A 17,691-nucleotide genomic window follows, 5' to 3' on the forward strand; every position below is an offset into this window, starting at 1 on the left:
ATGTATAATGGCAAAATAACATATAAAAAATAAATAAAAAAAATTCTTCTAGAATTTCTAAGTAATATCAAAAGAATATAACAATTATATGTAATAAGAATTATTCATTACAATTTAATAAACATGTTATACACTCCATCTTACGAATTCTTTGCTATACAAAACAAAAAACTTGATTAATATCATACAGCAGATTCGATACAAACTGCCAGACAGGGATGAAAACTCAATCATTAGTCGGTGCGTGACCTCAATTTTCCCAAAAATTTTCGAACATCCTAAGAGCAGCGAAAATTTTCTCGAGATAGATCCCGGAAGATTCCGCTCATGGGTTGGTTGTAAATAATTAAAAAGGTCTGACAAAACAAATATATCGTTTCGCGCGTGTGATAGATGATGTTGCTTATTCAGCATCCTGAGTGAAGAGAAAGAAGAAGAGACTATAGTCAGAGGATGCAATGCGATAGATGCGGGAGGAGAAGAAGAAGGATAAGAGAGAAGAATCAAGGCTCTCGGTGGGCTTTTAGTGGGACCTTACGTGGACCCATAGAGGGTTCAAGGGCGTGCTGGACATGGACGTTGCCGAGGTAAGGAAGGCGAGGCAATTAGGAGGCACAGCGGGGTGCCAAATCTCTGCCCTCTTCCTCTTTCTCTCCCAAATCAAACTACCACCTCCTTACACCCACACGTCCACCTTTCCTTCTACTACTTCTTTGATGAGGCTGCCCCAACGGACTCTTCGCCATCGAGGAAAACGTCATCGTCCCATGAATAGTATATTATCTTTGATGAACTAAATCATGATGCTATTAATGACAATTTCGTATTACCTTCGATCACACTTTTGCATTCATTTTTAGAATTTGACAGAATTTTTTGACACCATTTTTGACAGAATTTTTAGAATTTGACAAGACATTCCAGAAATTTTCAGAAATGTGATTAAATTAAAAGATAATGTTTTTAATAAAATTTATTTTTATGCTCATATATAGTTATTAAAAATCTCAATTTAATTTATCAATATATTTGTAATTATTAATAATTTTTAAACCAAAAATTAACATTGATCACAGAAAAAATATTTATATATTAAATTTATCAAACTCCTCTGTGTGTGATTTAATTTATTTAAAAAATATTTATTTAAATTGCATTATATTAACAATTTTTTCTATGTACTTATTATTATTTGTAGAATTGAAACATTTTTAATATTATGTATATATATATATATATCCTTATTCAATTAATATTTATCATTTAACATTTATCACTTAATAAATTTCGTCACGCACCTATCGACAATAGACGCAACTCTGTGCCTAACTCGGTAAAGTAGAAAAATGCAAGTCTCACCCGGTATAAGTATCAATTTGATCCTACCCCCGGTATAAGCATTGATTTGACGGACCGTCTCCCGATAGAAATCAACTTTTTCTACAGCAGCTAAATCTATTCTGATAAAGAAATAATAAACTTTTTCTAAGCTAGATAATATTTTATTATTTTATTATACGTTATAATTTTATTATATGTTATAAAATTAAATAAAAAATTAACCATATTATATTAAAATATTTTTATTATTATAATTAAACATTATTTAACATTAAATTAGACTTGTATTGTTAAATTATAAAACTTTGCAATAAAAAATTACAAAAAAAAACAATAATATTTATATAAAACAAGATATATGTCATAATTTACATATAAATAATTTAAATTAAGACAAACTTGCTTAAAATAATATTCTTGTATAAATATATATATATATATATATATATATATATATATATATATATATATAAATAACAATTCAAAAATTTAATTTGCATTCTAGATAAATTTGAATCATGAAAATTTGGGAATTTCGTATCTTAGATACGGAAACCTGCAAATCGCTATGTCAATAAAAGGAGTTTCAGAATTGACCAGTTTCTATAGCAACAGACAAAGACTTTAGTAATGAATGGGATCCGCCTTGAGAAGATGGGTTTATCTCTCTTCTTAAAAGGTTAGAAGGCCGACAATTTCCGGAATAGAATTTCTCCGCAATTAAACCGTAAAAAAGAAACCAACAATGAATACCGCAAGAACGACGGAGCGATGTCGAATGTGCAGTCGCGGATTACAATCTTACAATATACCTCTCGATGTATGCGAGAAAAAGGAGACCTACACTTTCGTGAAGAGTCCGAGGGCGATATTACACATTCAAAAGAAATACAGACATCCTCCGATGTAAGTAGAGTCTAACTCTTTTCCTAACAAATAACAAAGTAGAATTGTGCATTACTTGTGTATACAATGAAGAATTTTGTTGCAACCTGAAAAATTACTCATCGTAAACATCGGCAAACTTATACAAATCTAAGCTTTTAAGAATCAATGTGATTTTTTTTTTTTTTTTTCCACAAAAAAGCATTAGAGAATACTTTTTCTAATCTTATTACCGAGCAACACTTAAATTGTTTTTCCAAAGAGACAACGTGGCGCAAATAATAATATTGCACATGCTGCTGATAATTACGCCAAACCATTTAGCATAATTAATAGAAAAAAAACAGCCTTTTATATTGATATATTTTCACATTTATTGTCGACGCAACAAGTGTACGCTATTCTTGTTAACCATATATGCTACCTGTTTAACGATCTCGCACAAATGTACACCCTAATCATTCCTTGAATTAATGAACATCGCAGGCATACTGTACGGAAAACAGATTATGTTCGTCTCTTTACATAAAACGTATACTATATATTTAACATTAAGCTTATGTAAAAGTGTGAACTTTCAACTTTATACAAAAGACACCAAGATATATATTAAAAAGTAGAGTTATTCTATTTCTCACGCATGGTCTATCATTAATTTATTTGCCTCTGTATATTTCTGGAATATTAATGTTGGACAATCAGAAAATCTTCAATGAACTTGTTTCAACTAATCTCGTTAAATTAGAAAATTAGCTATGTATAATTACAGATAATAATTCTGTTAATTTCACGAATAAAGAATTAATTTTAAAAATTTATCTATTCCGAGGGAATTATTAAAAATTTTTTTCTCTCTTTTCTTTATTTTCTAAAGCCAAAAGAAAAATATCAATAACTGGGAAAAAGCACAGCACATCGATAATGCAATAGCCATTTAATCTATACATTATTGCGCTTATAGACGACAAGAGCGAATGACCGCGGCAGCAGTTGATTTTATCATTGACTTATCGTACACGGAAGAATACAAACTGTGATATACTCGCTACACGCGATTTCCACTTCTATATGAATATTTTGTAGTATAGTTATACTAGAAAAATCTTTCTTTAGCAAAAATCTCGCGCTGACTTGATTTAGGACAATATTTAGGACAATATTTTTATTATTATATAAATTCTGTGAAAAAATATCTAAATGAAAAAATTAGCCTTTTGCAATGAATAAAATTTTAAATTTCGTAAAACCAAAATCAAATTTTGCAATTATAGCTTGTAAGCCCTTAAATTCGAATAAATTTATTATTAAATCTCGCTATCAATTGGAAAACTATTGAACAAATAAAACTATTGAACAAATAATATATAATAAACTAAAAAATTATTTGTACGAATATATTGTCATGAAGAACTACATACAAAAGTGAGTCACTCTTACATACTTTACCATTCTACAAAGTTCTATAAAGTTAGTGGACAGTACAGCTCTGTTAAACAACGATTTTTCTAACTGCTGGATGTACTATATTTAGCGTTAATCCCTTGCATGTTACATAATAAAATAACTTGCGAATGATATTGATTTGAATAAAGAAGCGTGCGCTTTATGTTGCATTCGGAGGAAACAATCGAGCATGAATTAATAATAATGACCTCTTACGTAAAGCTACCTTAAACGAAAACGTCAATTCTTTATTAATTAATTAAGAGATCGATGAATGATCTGCATGTTATCGAGAAAAATCGTGATATTAAATAAAACTATTGTTAATTCAGATAGATTAGAAAAATAAAAAAAAAAAACATACATATAGTAAAATTGTGCGCATAAAAGTGCCTTACCATAATAATATATTTTATCGTTTTTCTAACATCAGCTTTTTACGTGTATATATATAATCGCGCGCACGCGACGTTTTACAAAACGCGAGAAACCAGTCAGAAACTTCTTCAAGGACATCTGCAGCTTATTAATATTAATGTAAAATGCGATAAAAATTCACATCTTTAGTGCACATATTACATTAATATAAAATATAATAAAAATTCACATTTCGCGATTAATTACTTCTTAAATAAAAATTAAGTTGAAAAGTTAAAAAAAGTTTTTTATTTGCTTAGCACGGATAAGACAATTTTGAAGATAGAAAAGATAATTCTGAAACACAGTGATTTCTATTTTAGAAGCTGATGGAGCGATAACGTATGATAAACTACTTTCGACGATCGTAAATACAATAGCCGTGGGTCACTATTTGTGGCACTATTCGACTATATAAATCGAACTATCAATCAAACAATTACCCTCATGCAAGAACGAAAAAATGATCTCTTATTACATCGCGCACGAACTCAGCGACAAACTTCTATAAAATTTCTCTTATCATTTTTTGGATCTTGATGATGAATTCGTTATATCAATATTTTCTTGCACTATGTCAAAAGCTTTATTGATAAGAATACTTCATCATAAATCTGGATATCACGTTAAAATTTGCAAAAAAGTTATTGTCTAATATATTATTTGTGTAGAATTCGTATAAAGAACAATTTCTTTACGAAATCTTTCTCAAAAAATATCACTGAACCAACTTTATTTGCTGAGAGTAAATTATATTAATAAATATTACATAAAATTTCGGATATAATATGACTACAATATATAAATACGACACGTAATTGTACTTGTTTTTAAAAGCTAGAATTATAATTTAATATGATTATATATAGATATAAGTAAAAATTTTATATATATTTATAACGTGATAATGTTATATAAAATATAATCTATATTCATGCTATCCCCGATCATGTTCTAAATCTGATTTTTCATGCACATTATTTGCATAAATCGCGTGATAACAAAATGCCTTACTCATCTCATAATTCATTTTCCACCTATCGTTCTATCGCATGCATATACTTATTACGGCTAAAAAGCAAAGTAATCAGTTAAATCTTCGGAAGAATTTCGAAAAATAAGAAATCTTCATATTAATATTATTTATGAGCGATTTTTTTCAAGTCAATGCGACACACATACATATGTGTAATATTTCTTTTATTAAAAAATTCAGAATTGCGCATATTTTATTCGCCTAAATCGTGATTTGAGGTACAAGCCAAGTTTTCGTGATAAACCGACGCGATCAAATACACGATTTCACCTTGAAGCGTTGCTATTATAGGTTTGCAAGTTTCCGGACAGGTTCCCTAGGCGAGTGGCGGAACCCCAACCATATTCCACCCTCTGTCCGGTAGACTTAAGCATGCGCAACATTCGCGGTGGTCAGCATTATTGAGTGGCCGGTCGCGCGGTGAAAATATATGTGCAACCTGACTGCGGTCTATATCGGTCGATTCTAAGGACATTGTCCAGTCTCTGAACTCCCCCGCGAAACGGTCAGTAATGTCGCGACCGTACTCAACGAACGACCACAACATTTACTTTTCTCGATCTTCCACGACTAGCAAAACGGCCGATCCAGCACGAGTTTCGCACAGTACGTATGTCAATATAAATCGATTGATAAGGATATCGAGATCGATATAATTTCGGGAACTTTCCAACTTTCATGTTATAAATACGCAATAATACACGCAAAATGATTTGTGTTTATTCATAACGATAAAAACATAATAATTTACATAACAAAGGCAAACGTTATTTATAGAAAAATATTGCTAATCTAAAAATTAAAATTCGTCTAATAATAATAAAAGTTATTTGAAGCAGAATAATTCCTCTTGACAATAATACTGTTTATGTCTTGTAAATGTCTTATCGTGTAATTAACTGTCCAAATAGTATTTTAGTACAAAAAATGTTCACCTTTTTTTACATATTATTTTGTCCAAATTAATACAAATATATTTTTTCGCCATGAGCGTGAAGTATCGCAAAATTACTGTTCATATTTCATAATTAAGCCAACTTGGTCGTAGCTAAATCTCGTGATTTCATCGATGAATAATTAAAGATATAATTACAAACATCACGCTCGCGTGAACTTGCTATGTTTTCACTTTGCAAATGCAGACGATCAATGAGCGATCAATTGACTATAATTGCTTCACCTGAGATTTTCGAGGCACATTTCCCTTTTTATAAAAAAAAATAAAATAATCAAATAAAATCATTCGATTAAGTAATTTCTGAAATTTTAAAGGGAAACCACGCTTGAAAGGCGAAATGCGTCGCATAAATTAATTTGTCTTCGATCGATTCACGATGTCCGCCGTGCAATCGTGCGTCTGAAAAAATTAGAAGGATGCCAGCCGGTATTTCGGCTCTGGCGCCGTCGACGGACGCGGGATCTTTCGATCATGAAGCGAAAAATCCGCCGGCCTTCACGATCCTACAGAAGGATGGTCTGGATTCGAGTCTGCCGCTCTTGCACATCAACGAGGACGATGGAATGAATCTACCACGACTCACTACCAATCTCAAGAACATGAAAAATACGATGAAAAATGATCTCTACAATTGTAGGCGCATCAGCAAATCCAACGAGCATCTGCTTCTGGCTAATCTACAATCGAATCAAACCAATCCTCTGAAAAAGAAGCACCACAGCAAGAGTCAAGATGGCTTAAACGAGGAAAGACCGCCTATAATTAAACCCAGCATCATCCTATCCACGGAGGATTTTAACGAAATACTCAACGCAAAATTAAAGAAGATACAGGAACAAACTGAGGCCGAACAAGGTCACAAATCGCCCAAGAAATCTATTTCGCCGCAGAAAAAGCCATTTATCACAACCGTAAAGACAGGAGAATTTCTAATGCCTCCACCGGAAGTGGCGGCCCTACTCGGTATCGCGCCCAGCGGAAACGACGAGGAGGCGACGGACGGATGCCCGGTTAAGGGCAGATTCAAATCGTTAATGTCGCTGACCAAGAGACCGGAGGTACGTCACAGTAGTCACAACGCCAGATGTCCGGCTGCCCTCAAGGCTACCGTGGACTTCTCTCTCGGCATGATGAACGCCACTGCCATCGCCACGGCCTCGACCTTAGACGAGCGGGCGAGAAGATACAAGAGGAGTGAACCGCCGTAAGTGACGCCGAGATTACGTAATAGGTCACGTTGGTAGACATCGTGGTCCCGGTTATTCATTAGCATATCGTCACTATCTTTTTATAATCAGTCAGGGGTAGAATTATAAGAGTGATACTATTATAAGAGCGGAATTCATAATGCTCTCTTATTTCACAAAGCGCTTTCATTCAGAGAAACATTTTCAATTTTCTAAAGTTATATATTATATAAAATAAAAGGATTAATCTTTTTTCTAATCTCTTCATAAGTATAATTATGTTTTACTAGAAAAAAATTTTACTAGTTCAAAATTAATAACCTTTGACCCTGAAAAGTCTCCTTCTATCCACTGGATTTGATTTACATCGTGCGATAATGCGACCTCGAACCTTTTCGCAGATGCAAATCGCGATATCGAATCTTACGTTCGTTTCATATCATCTCCACTGAAAATTCCATGCCCAAAACCGCCGTAGATGTTGCTGAAATATAATCGATCGACCAAAGGAACTATGCAAAAAAAAATGTCACCATCTTCTCAATAAGCACGCATGTAATGTGAAAATGCGAAAGGTGTTTCTGACTTAAAAATCAACGTGCAAATATGATAAATTCGATTGAAGCGCGTGAATGAACAATGATGAGAGGCACTTCGAGAGGAGGAAAAGGGCGTATAAGAAGAGCGGGAATTGTTTTTCTAGCAGATTTCCGCAGACGCCGCGAGCTTTACCAAAAAAGTTGGCACCGATCGAGGGCATGATGAATATGCTGCCAAGACTCCGCGGGTAACGAAAATACCTTATACCAAGTGACACCACACTTATCACTGATCTTTTATTTGATAGCAGCTGCTTTCTCCGCTTTTTTTTTCCCCCTTGTTGGCCCGATTTATTCTCATGCGCTTGCGGTCGCATTCGAATTATCTCTCTCTTTCTCTCTCTTTCTCTAAGCTATTGTTGCTATCCTGGTGCACTACGTTTTAAATACCCATAGGAATATTATTTGATGATTTAATATGATGACCGATAATATTAACTTTTACCTTGCTTTTATTATCGAAAAGTTTTTCACATAATATAAATAAATCTGGTACAATACAGGATTACATATTTCAAACAAAATGCCCGATTTTAATCTACAATAATTTAATTATCTTTTTAATAAAACAAAATAAATATTTAACAATTAATTAACAATAATTAACAATTGATTTTTGCTATAAATGTAAAAACGCAATTTATATACTCTTTTAAGAAATTATCACAAGTCATCTGTAAATGTACGCAAACCAATCTAAATGTGCTGTGTACGTAAAAGTATGTTGTCAATACATATTAAATTTTACGCTTTTTAAATTTTAAATTTTATGCTTGCGATGGACATTGTCATGATTATTATCGGAAGCATTAGCGTGCAGCAGAGTCATAGACACCACCGATGTTTTATTATTATGCGATTAGAATCCATGCTTCATTAAATGCGAGCAGACAGATGTACCTGACACGAATATAATTTTTAATGACAGATTGCATAGATACATTTAAAATCCATTTCTTTTTTATATTATAATTTGCTGCATAGCGTGACATAATCTTTTAATCATTTTATTTTATATAAATATATATATATGTATATATATGGTTAGTATATATATATACTCATCGACAATAACCGAGAGAGCAATTGGATTTCGTATTATTATACATCTTAACTCATAAATTGGAGAATTGGCAAAACTAAACGATAAAAATGGCTCAATCAAAAGATTGATGAAATCTTTATTTATATATATTTTTATTACAATCTTAAAGAAATTATTATTGCCAAGTTTGTCGATGTTTGCCCAAGAGTGACGGGTGTTGCAGCAATCGTTACTCAGCATATTAAACTCAGCTGAGCTTTTTTTCAGATTTGTTTGGTGAGCGTTAAGAAACGCATTTCACTATAAATCGATGATTATTTTGCAGGGAACAATCGATTCCTTTCGGAAACATCATGTTTGATCGTCGCGTGGCTCGCGGAACTACATGCGCTCCCGTTCCTGCTCTAGTAAGTACCCTCCGTAAGTCTTTCAAATTAAAAGAATAATAACTTTTTCTCATGAAATTTATATATTTATGTAGATCGATGGGGAACAATCGATAGCAGCAAGGCATGCGGAAGCAAGACGAAGACACTTGGTGAGGAAACGTGCTCAGATGCAAGCTTGCAAAGCATTCGTTGCGAGGAAGGGTTCACCTCCTCCGGTTCCTGGGAGAAAGCACGAACCAGTGCAAACCGAAATCTTTCTCGAGGAGGTAAATTATATAAAATTCATATATTTGTTTTTCGTTATAGCAATCAATTGATATTTTTTATTGATTAAATAAGGCGTAAATTCAAGTTTTAATATTGATTTATTTTTAGCTGATCGAAAAGCCGGATGAATCCGAAGTAGCCACACAAACCGATTACTTTTTAGAAAAACCGGAACTACCAAGTTATTGTCCCGACAAGATTGGTCAAGACGCTTGGACTCAAATCGAACCAGGAGAGGTATATGCTTAATGTGTTATCATGGCATTAGATATGTTTTGTAGAACATAAAACTAATACTATAATATTTCCAGCTATTTAATTTTGACATTGAAGTTCAACCAATTCTCGAAGTATTAGTAGGCAAGACTGTCGAACAAGCTTTAATCGAGGTTTTAGAAGAAGAGGAAATCGCTTCTCTCAAGGAACAGCAGAGAAGATTCCACGAATTGTATGCTGCTGAGAAAGCTGAAGAGCAACGATTGGCGGAAGAGGAGAGGAGACGTAGAGAAGAAAAGGTATTATTCTCTCGCATTTGAATTGTTTAATATTTCGACATTCTTCGATCTTTTAAGTATTTTGTCTATTTTTGTTTACATTATCATAGATATAAAAGTGTATCGTGCTCTTAAAGAAAAGATTAGAAAGAAAATCTGTTTTCGATTCGTTTCAGGATCGATACATGAAACAACAGGAAAAAGAAATGAAGGCTCAGCAGGAAACCGAGGAACGAGTTGCGGCGGCTGTATTGTTAACGGGATACATTGCTGAACTTTTACCCGCAGTTCTGGAAGGCTTGAAAATGTCTGGCTACTTATTGGACGAAATCAAGGCCGGTTCGTGAGAGAGAAAATACTGACTACTTTTTCTGAATTTGTTAACTATAAAGGTTCCTTAATTTCTCTTTATTTGTCGATTGTATCTTTTGATTAAATTTCTTTTCGTCCTTGATTATTTTATTCTTCCCTTTATCTATAACTTATTAAGATGCCGCGAACATGACTTGTTGCAGATGTTGAAGAAGGTTTCATGCCGTGGTTGATGAAGGAAGTTAAAAAGGAGATGGGCAACATGATCGAAAGCAGAGAATTGTTAATGGGTAAGGCTGAGCTGATAAAGATAAACCAGCAAAAATCTATATTTATTTTTTCTCAAATTTTATTTAAAATATAAGAATGAAGTAAATTGGACAGAGGTAATTTTACTATAGTAATTCTATAAATAAATTTATAGAATAATTTAACCGCACAATTTTTTTACAGAAATTATTCGAGAAATTTTAGAAAATCGCGCACAGACATACAGGCAACTCGGTGAAGAATATGATATTTCAAAGGAAAAAAGACTAATAAAAATGGATGAATTAGAAGGAGGTGGAACTGACAGCAATTTCGTGAATTATGAATCTACGATGGAAAATTATAACATAATTTAACGTGGTAAATACATATATATATATATATATATATATATATATATATATATATATATATATATATGCGACATGAAGGTTGAAAGAGATTTTATTTAACAGATCAATCTAAATTAAAAAGTAGATAAAATTAAAATCTAAGAAAATAAACAAAGGCCAAATAAAAATGAAAATTGTAAATATTTAGTAATACGTACAATCCCATAATAATTTTCATTATCGCGCAATTCGATGGGCGTTAATGATGCACTTTGTCTAAAAAACGAGCAAATCGTAGTTAACTTTCGGATTTAGGGATTCACCTTAACCAGCACAAAAGCAATTTCCAAGCCTGATACCTTCTACATTAAGCAGTGTACACAGCTGTGCAACAAATCCATCTCCTCCGCTTGTACCCCCTGACAGGTCACCGCAATGCTTGCAATCCCTATCGCAAACAGTAACTGTCGAAAGAACGCGAAAGACCCATCGGAAATTAATTATTGATTCTCGAAGTCAGTACGGCATAATCTCTTCTAGAAAGAATGCAAAGGAAAAAAAAAACTAACTTTTGCTCATTGTCAGAACAATTTATCCCAAAATAATCTCTAAGCTTTTCTTCATTATTAGAAAATTTTAACACGTATTATCTAAAAAAAAAAAAACTTGATATTCTTCTTATACGATATATTAATATAATATATTATTCGTAAAATACATATGTGTGATGTTAATGATTCATCGTTTATCTGTCCGTAGTCTAGACTGACTTGGAAATCCATGATGCTGCACTAGAGATTTCAAGACATTTTAAGAAACTGATTACATTTCAAGATGTAATTTATGGTTTGTTGGAGCCAATCCAAAGATATCTCTTTCCAAAACTTTAGTATATATTAAATAAATAAAAATATAAAAAAATTTAAGCAAAGCATATTTTTCTTATCAAGTATTATTCTCGCTTATTAAATTAGAATATTTTTTAATGATCTTGCGAGATTTCAAGATAAAAGCATCCTAATCGGTATTTTAAAAATCACTGCTAGACTTTAGTAAATCGATTTTTATGGATTATCGTTTAATCCGCAGATTGAAGAATTGAAACAGCTGAAGATATTTATCTTACGTCAAAAATAACAAATGTGACATCGTGAAAACAGAACGTGTTCTTGCTATCACTACTTGGATTATTATTTCAAATAATAGAAATTTTTCGATACAAAGTACCGAATGTCGTAGAGTAATTATATTATTTAGCATCGCAATAACATCATATCGCTTAATTAATAAGAACGAAATAAAAATAGAGATAAAAGTATCAACAGGATGGCGATTAATACATTAGAGATTTTATCTAATAAAGATTTTATAATTATATAAATTGTATAATTTATATAAAAATTATAAAATTCAAAATTAAGTAAAATTTTAGAAAAAGTTAAAAATACAAATCTTAGAATAAGCTGTAGATTAGATTAAATTTTTTTTTCTTTTTTTTTTGTCAAAGTTACGCAAACTGGAAATAAATATTTTTAATTATATTATTAAATTTTTAATTCAGAAAGTTTATCTAATATTTCTTGTATAAATTTGTTCATGAAAAGTAACATTTTTCAAAATATGTTCACATTGTTAATATATGTATATATATTGTTAAAATCAGTTAAAATCATGCTTGCATATTCACTTTAAGCATGACAGATACTATATATATGTGACGAAAGATTATTTCCGAAATCTATCTATAGACACGAACACATACCACCGATACACCGCGAAAGTAAAAAAAACCTGTCCGCTCCAATCAGGATTAGATCAATCATAATGGGATGAGGTTTCACGCTGAATTGAGATCGGCACAGTTTTAAAAAGCCACCCACCCTCTTTAACTCACCCCTGGCGATGCTGAGGGAGCGGGGTGAGACAAGGGAACATATTGTATTGGATTAAATTAAGCAGGGGTCTACCTTCTCGTACCGAGCATTATATGCACAAAACTTGTGTGCCAAGTGAGTCGTGTTTCCCGGGGGCCAGTCTACCACGCGGAGAGGGGAGAGGGAAGAAAGGGGGGTAGAAAATGTCCAATGCACCGGGTCGAACACCGGTATATGCCGCGAGGGATCTGACATTATTTTGTCATGTGAGTCGTGTCACCTGCATTTCCATGATTTTTTTTTCTCGTTGCGAATACGACACGTGCGAATTTAAAAACACTTTTATTGTAAAATTGCGCAGAATAAACATAGCGCGCGAAAACGGCATACCCTTTCGTACAAAATATATTACTATCCATTTATTTTTTTTTTTTTCAATTTAATTTCACAATTTTCACTTACACAATAAAAAAAAAAATCTTTCTACAATTTATTACATTTTACAGAATTTTATATTTTGTAAAAAAGTGTGTCTCAATTTTATATTTTTTAAAAAAGTATATATTTCTCTCGACTATTCACTCGAGTGAAGATGAGACACTATCATATTTTAATATTTGCTGAATAGACAATCATAGATTGGATTGACTTTTAAAATCAAGTAAACAGCTCCTAATGGTTAAATACTGCCTTAAAGGCGGGGTGCGTGATCAGGGATAGAAATATTTGTGGGGTATTCAATGGTCACGTGTCATGTTACATGGCACTCGTTTCTGCGAGACAAGAGCAATATGTCGATGTGGCACGTGAACAGCGGAAGTGCACTTTAACTTTTCTCTTACGCGGAATGCAAGGCAGATAGATTTGTAACACTTTAGAAATATACATTACGTCTAAATTTTTTTCTGTATACTTTTTGTATACAAGTTATTCAAAACTGATAGTAATTATTACTAATTATTACTAATTAATATCAAAGACATCAACAAAAAGAATCGCGCCATTGTATATAATGTCACAGTTCCATACATATGATTTTATATATTTCTGTATATTTATAAATATTATAATTATATATAGATTTTATCTCGAATTATATTATTAACTATTGTAGAAAAAAAAAACAAATAGCGCACGTGTAGCGTATGCTTTGTAATGTTTTATTAATATAAAAGAAAAAAACCTGAAGAATAATCAATGAAGATTTTTTAACAGAATTTTAGGATAAACAAGAAATCGCTAAATCTAGTTGACGCGATTCGCAGCGAATATTAATAATACATAAGCCATCGTCTCGTTCGTACGCGACACCATTAGGGATAGACTTTTGACACTTGCAGAACCGAGACGAATTACCTTTATGGCCACCTCCCCGCAAAGACGAACCATAATTCAGGATTGCAGTAAAGGGACACAGAACAATAGCATTGGTTCCCTCTTTATAACAAAAGGATCCTCGCGCCACCGACGACAATCCGAACTCGATACGCATATACCGCGTCCACGCATTTTTAAATGTATGCAGAATATACTTATCGATAACGATGATATAATATAGAAAATTGTATGATTAATTTTTGAATAGCTCCATGTTTTGATACCAAATACTTAATCTTGAAAAAATGTGAAAATATGTACATGTGACTGATTGTAATATTTTTTAATGTTCTTGTAATAAAATAATACACAAATTACAAAAAATTGTTATGTTATACTATTAAAAATATATATTTTTAAAGTTTTCTTCTTTCATTATATATTTATTTTTTAGATAGATAAAAATAAAATTTTGCAAATTCAATTTCATTCAATACAAAATCGCATCCACTTGCGTCTCTCCTCGTACATCGTCATACCGGGTGCTTGGTGCACGGCTTGTGGTACGCGAATACAAGATCATGGAGGGTGTTATTGCGCGCGTGGGCTTATTTTGAGCATCTCACCCTGGGGCTGCAGCAATAATACGTAAATGATAATCGCGATATTAATATCGCATTGGGAAGCGCACACATGCGTGCAAGGGGCCCATTGGTCACGGCGAAACACTTGCTTGCGCTTGCTGGCTCCGCGGTTCTCTGAATTGCACCCTGATTTTAGAAAGAGATGACTAGAGGGTGACAACCCTCCGCCGCGATGCGGCCGACAGAAATTTATCAACAAACTGGGAAAGTATAATATTTCGCCAACATTTGCTAGATATTATTTGCCAAAAAATTATTACAAAATTAATTAATTATTTATCATTTACTAAATTATTTCGTAATTATATTATTGCGCTAAACAGCAAGCCTAATAAATTAACATATATATATATATATATATATATATATATATATATATATATATATATATAAATGCAGAAAGATTTCATAAATTTTGCGTACAATTCGCATTCCCTTCCCCGATAGGTACGCCTTTATTGGCAAGGTTTCCGAATCTTTCGTACTTCTGTTTACTACCCAATCGTGCAAGAGGGGCTGGAACACTTGCTGCATACATTTTGGGGGCACGATAGAATGGCGAAACACTCGTGCTCGAGTTTCCAGCGACCAGAGAGGGATTGCAAGGGATGGTGCGGCTTGTGAACACTCGTGTCATTCCCTGCTCCGACATCGTACACGTGGATGAATCACGTCGCCTATGTAAGAGATCCGCGGCCTGAAGGGACCATGCCCTTCTTCTGGTTCCGGATCAGGCTGGTAAGCTACACGTAGCTTAGAAAGCTTGTCTTAGGAGAATTCATGCGAAGATCGAGCGTAATTAACGAAAGAAGAGAGAGTACATTTAATATAGAGTAATTAATAAATATTCATTTAATATCACATTCAATTTAATCATCTCTTTCTTTACTTTTATCTTCTGTGACAAAATTTTTATTTAATATCAATTTTTAATATCAAATTTTTATTTTTTAATTCAACTATTAAATTTTAGATATGTGCGCATATTCATTTCATATATATTAAAATATTGAAAAAAGTTGACAATTTTTTTAATTGTTTTATTAGAAGAGAATTTTTATTTTTATTCTAAAGAGTTGTTAAAGAAAGCCCTATAATATATATTTCATGGCAAAATTGGTAGGTATATTTGACTTAAAATGAATCTCATCGAGTCATTGAAATTTATTGAAAAATGGTATCGTGTCTCTTTATAAATAATTCGTAATTGATATATATATATATATATATATATAAGATTTATTTTAGATGTAGATATTTTAGACTTCATATTTAAAATATATATTGATCCACAAAGTCTCTACAGATAAATAATTAGATAAAAAATGGTACATAATAAGTCATTTATCTATTTATGAAATAAAAAAATAAAGACTTTATCACTTTTATCACGCAAAATTTTATCACTTTAATCGTCACATTGATATTAAGTACGATATTCAATTGTCACATGAACAATTAATCTTGTCGTTGAAAAGGGATGTGTGTCATGTGCAACGAGATCATTTATCGCGCGAATGTAAAAAAAAAAAAGAGAGAGATACGTATTGACATAGCGCCGGATCGTGCTGAGTGCATCAAGATCGACGAAAGATTAAGCAAATTCGGACGATATCGCCTACGCGATCGACGGTCTGGACCGCCGAGAAGAATGAGCCACTTAATTTCCTAATCAACCGTTGATTCAGATGCACCTTTCAGTCGATCCCTCGTAATACGGAGACGCATAGTAGGCCGCAGCTGAGTCAAACAATGTTCTTTCACATGAGGCTTTTATAGCTCTATTGAACGTACTAAAAGTCCGCTACCCTGTCGATCCGCGAATCAAGCGTGCGTTTTCGTCAAAATCGCAAAAATGGATGATCATATCTTTTTATCATACTTTGCAATAATGCAACCGTGGTTAAGGCGCGTGTTGTCGGTTATCACTACTTTTGCAAAGATATATTTTATCCGTGCAACGCATTACATTTTCAGATATAGCATAATATTTTTATTTATATCTATATGAAGGCTTTTTATTTGCTGCAATAGAGATGCTATTTTTTAGCCACGTGGTATTATAGACACCTTGTATATCATTAATGTATAGAAAAAATAGACAAATTAGACAACAATAGACAAATTCAGATTTATATAATGCTCTTATTTATTAATTATTAATTTAAATAAATCATTAAATATTTAAATAAAGCATTAAATCTAAGGCTGCCTTCCGATATTAACTGCCAGTATTGAAAATAATATAATATAATTTACATCACATACACTATATATTTACAGTATTGACAATGAATATCGGAATGCAGTCTAAATAAATGCAATGCAAAATGTATTTAAATAAATTATTGCTATATTAATTAATTAATTAATTAATTATTTAGATGCAATATTTAGATGTAATATATTTAAATTAATTATTAATAAATAAGAGCATTATATGTATCTTAAATTCTCCCTATTTTTGTTTTCCTATTTATTAACAATATTAAAAAAAAAAATAATATAAATAACGATATACAAAATATCCTTAATACCACGTGGCGAGAAAGTAGCACCTGCTGCAGCAAATAGAAAACCCCCAGGAGTCTACGACCAGCTTGCTCCTCCTACCTTGCATGGTTGCACCAACGACATGATTCAGAAGTAACTGAAAGGCCCATCTATTACCGATTCTTAAATACAACTCCGTATATGTATTTACTCATACAGAGAAACATAGAGGGGAGAGCGCAACTACTACATCAATGACCAAAATTAGGCACCACCCCCGGAACATATTTAAAGCGTGCAGGAAATCATCTCTATGTTAGTTGATATCTTAACTTGGTGTCATGACTATGTGGATCATTAACGTGCGGTGATTTAAGATACTCTGAAA

The 17,691-nt window shown here is 32.4% G+C and overlaps 1 protein-coding gene across 5 annotated transcripts; it reads left to right on the plus strand.

Moving 5' to 3' along the window:
• Positions 1-5,548: 5,548 nt before the first annotated feature.
• On the plus strand, positions 5,549-15,367 carry LOC126858437 (radial spoke head protein 3 homolog B). Of its 5 annotated transcripts, none has more exons than XM_050608771.1 (11): positions 5,549-5,728; positions 6,395-7,284; positions 7,971-8,054; positions 9,237-9,318; positions 9,393-9,566; positions 9,676-9,804; positions 9,879-10,082; positions 10,238-10,400; positions 10,577-10,663; positions 10,827-11,003; positions 15,258-15,367. In XM_050608771.1, the coding sequence occupies exons 2-10, from the start codon at positions 6,497-6,499 to the stop codon at positions 10,997-10,999; spliced, it is 1,884 nt and encodes a 627-aa protein (XP_050464728.1). In that variant the 5' UTR covers positions 5,549-5,728; positions 6,395-6,496; the 3' UTR covers positions 11,000-11,003; positions 15,258-15,367. The 5 variants fall into 5 exon arrangements, with proteins under 5 accessions (XP_050464728.1, XP_050464729.1, XP_050464727.1 ...); XM_050608772.1 differs by lacking the exon at positions 15,258-15,367 and adding an exon at positions 14,621-14,710; XM_050608770.1 differs by lacking the exon at positions 15,258-15,367 and adding an exon at positions 11,735-12,210.
• Positions 15,368-17,691: the final 2,324 nt, after the last annotated feature.

Source organism: Cataglyphis hispanica, chromosome 25 (genome assembly GCF_021464435.1).
Source record: "Cataglyphis hispanica isolate Lineage 1 chromosome 25, ULB_Chis1_1.0, whole genome shotgun sequence".
Lineage (NCBI taxonomy): Eukaryota > Metazoa > Arthropoda > Insecta > Hymenoptera > Formicidae > Cataglyphis > Cataglyphis hispanica.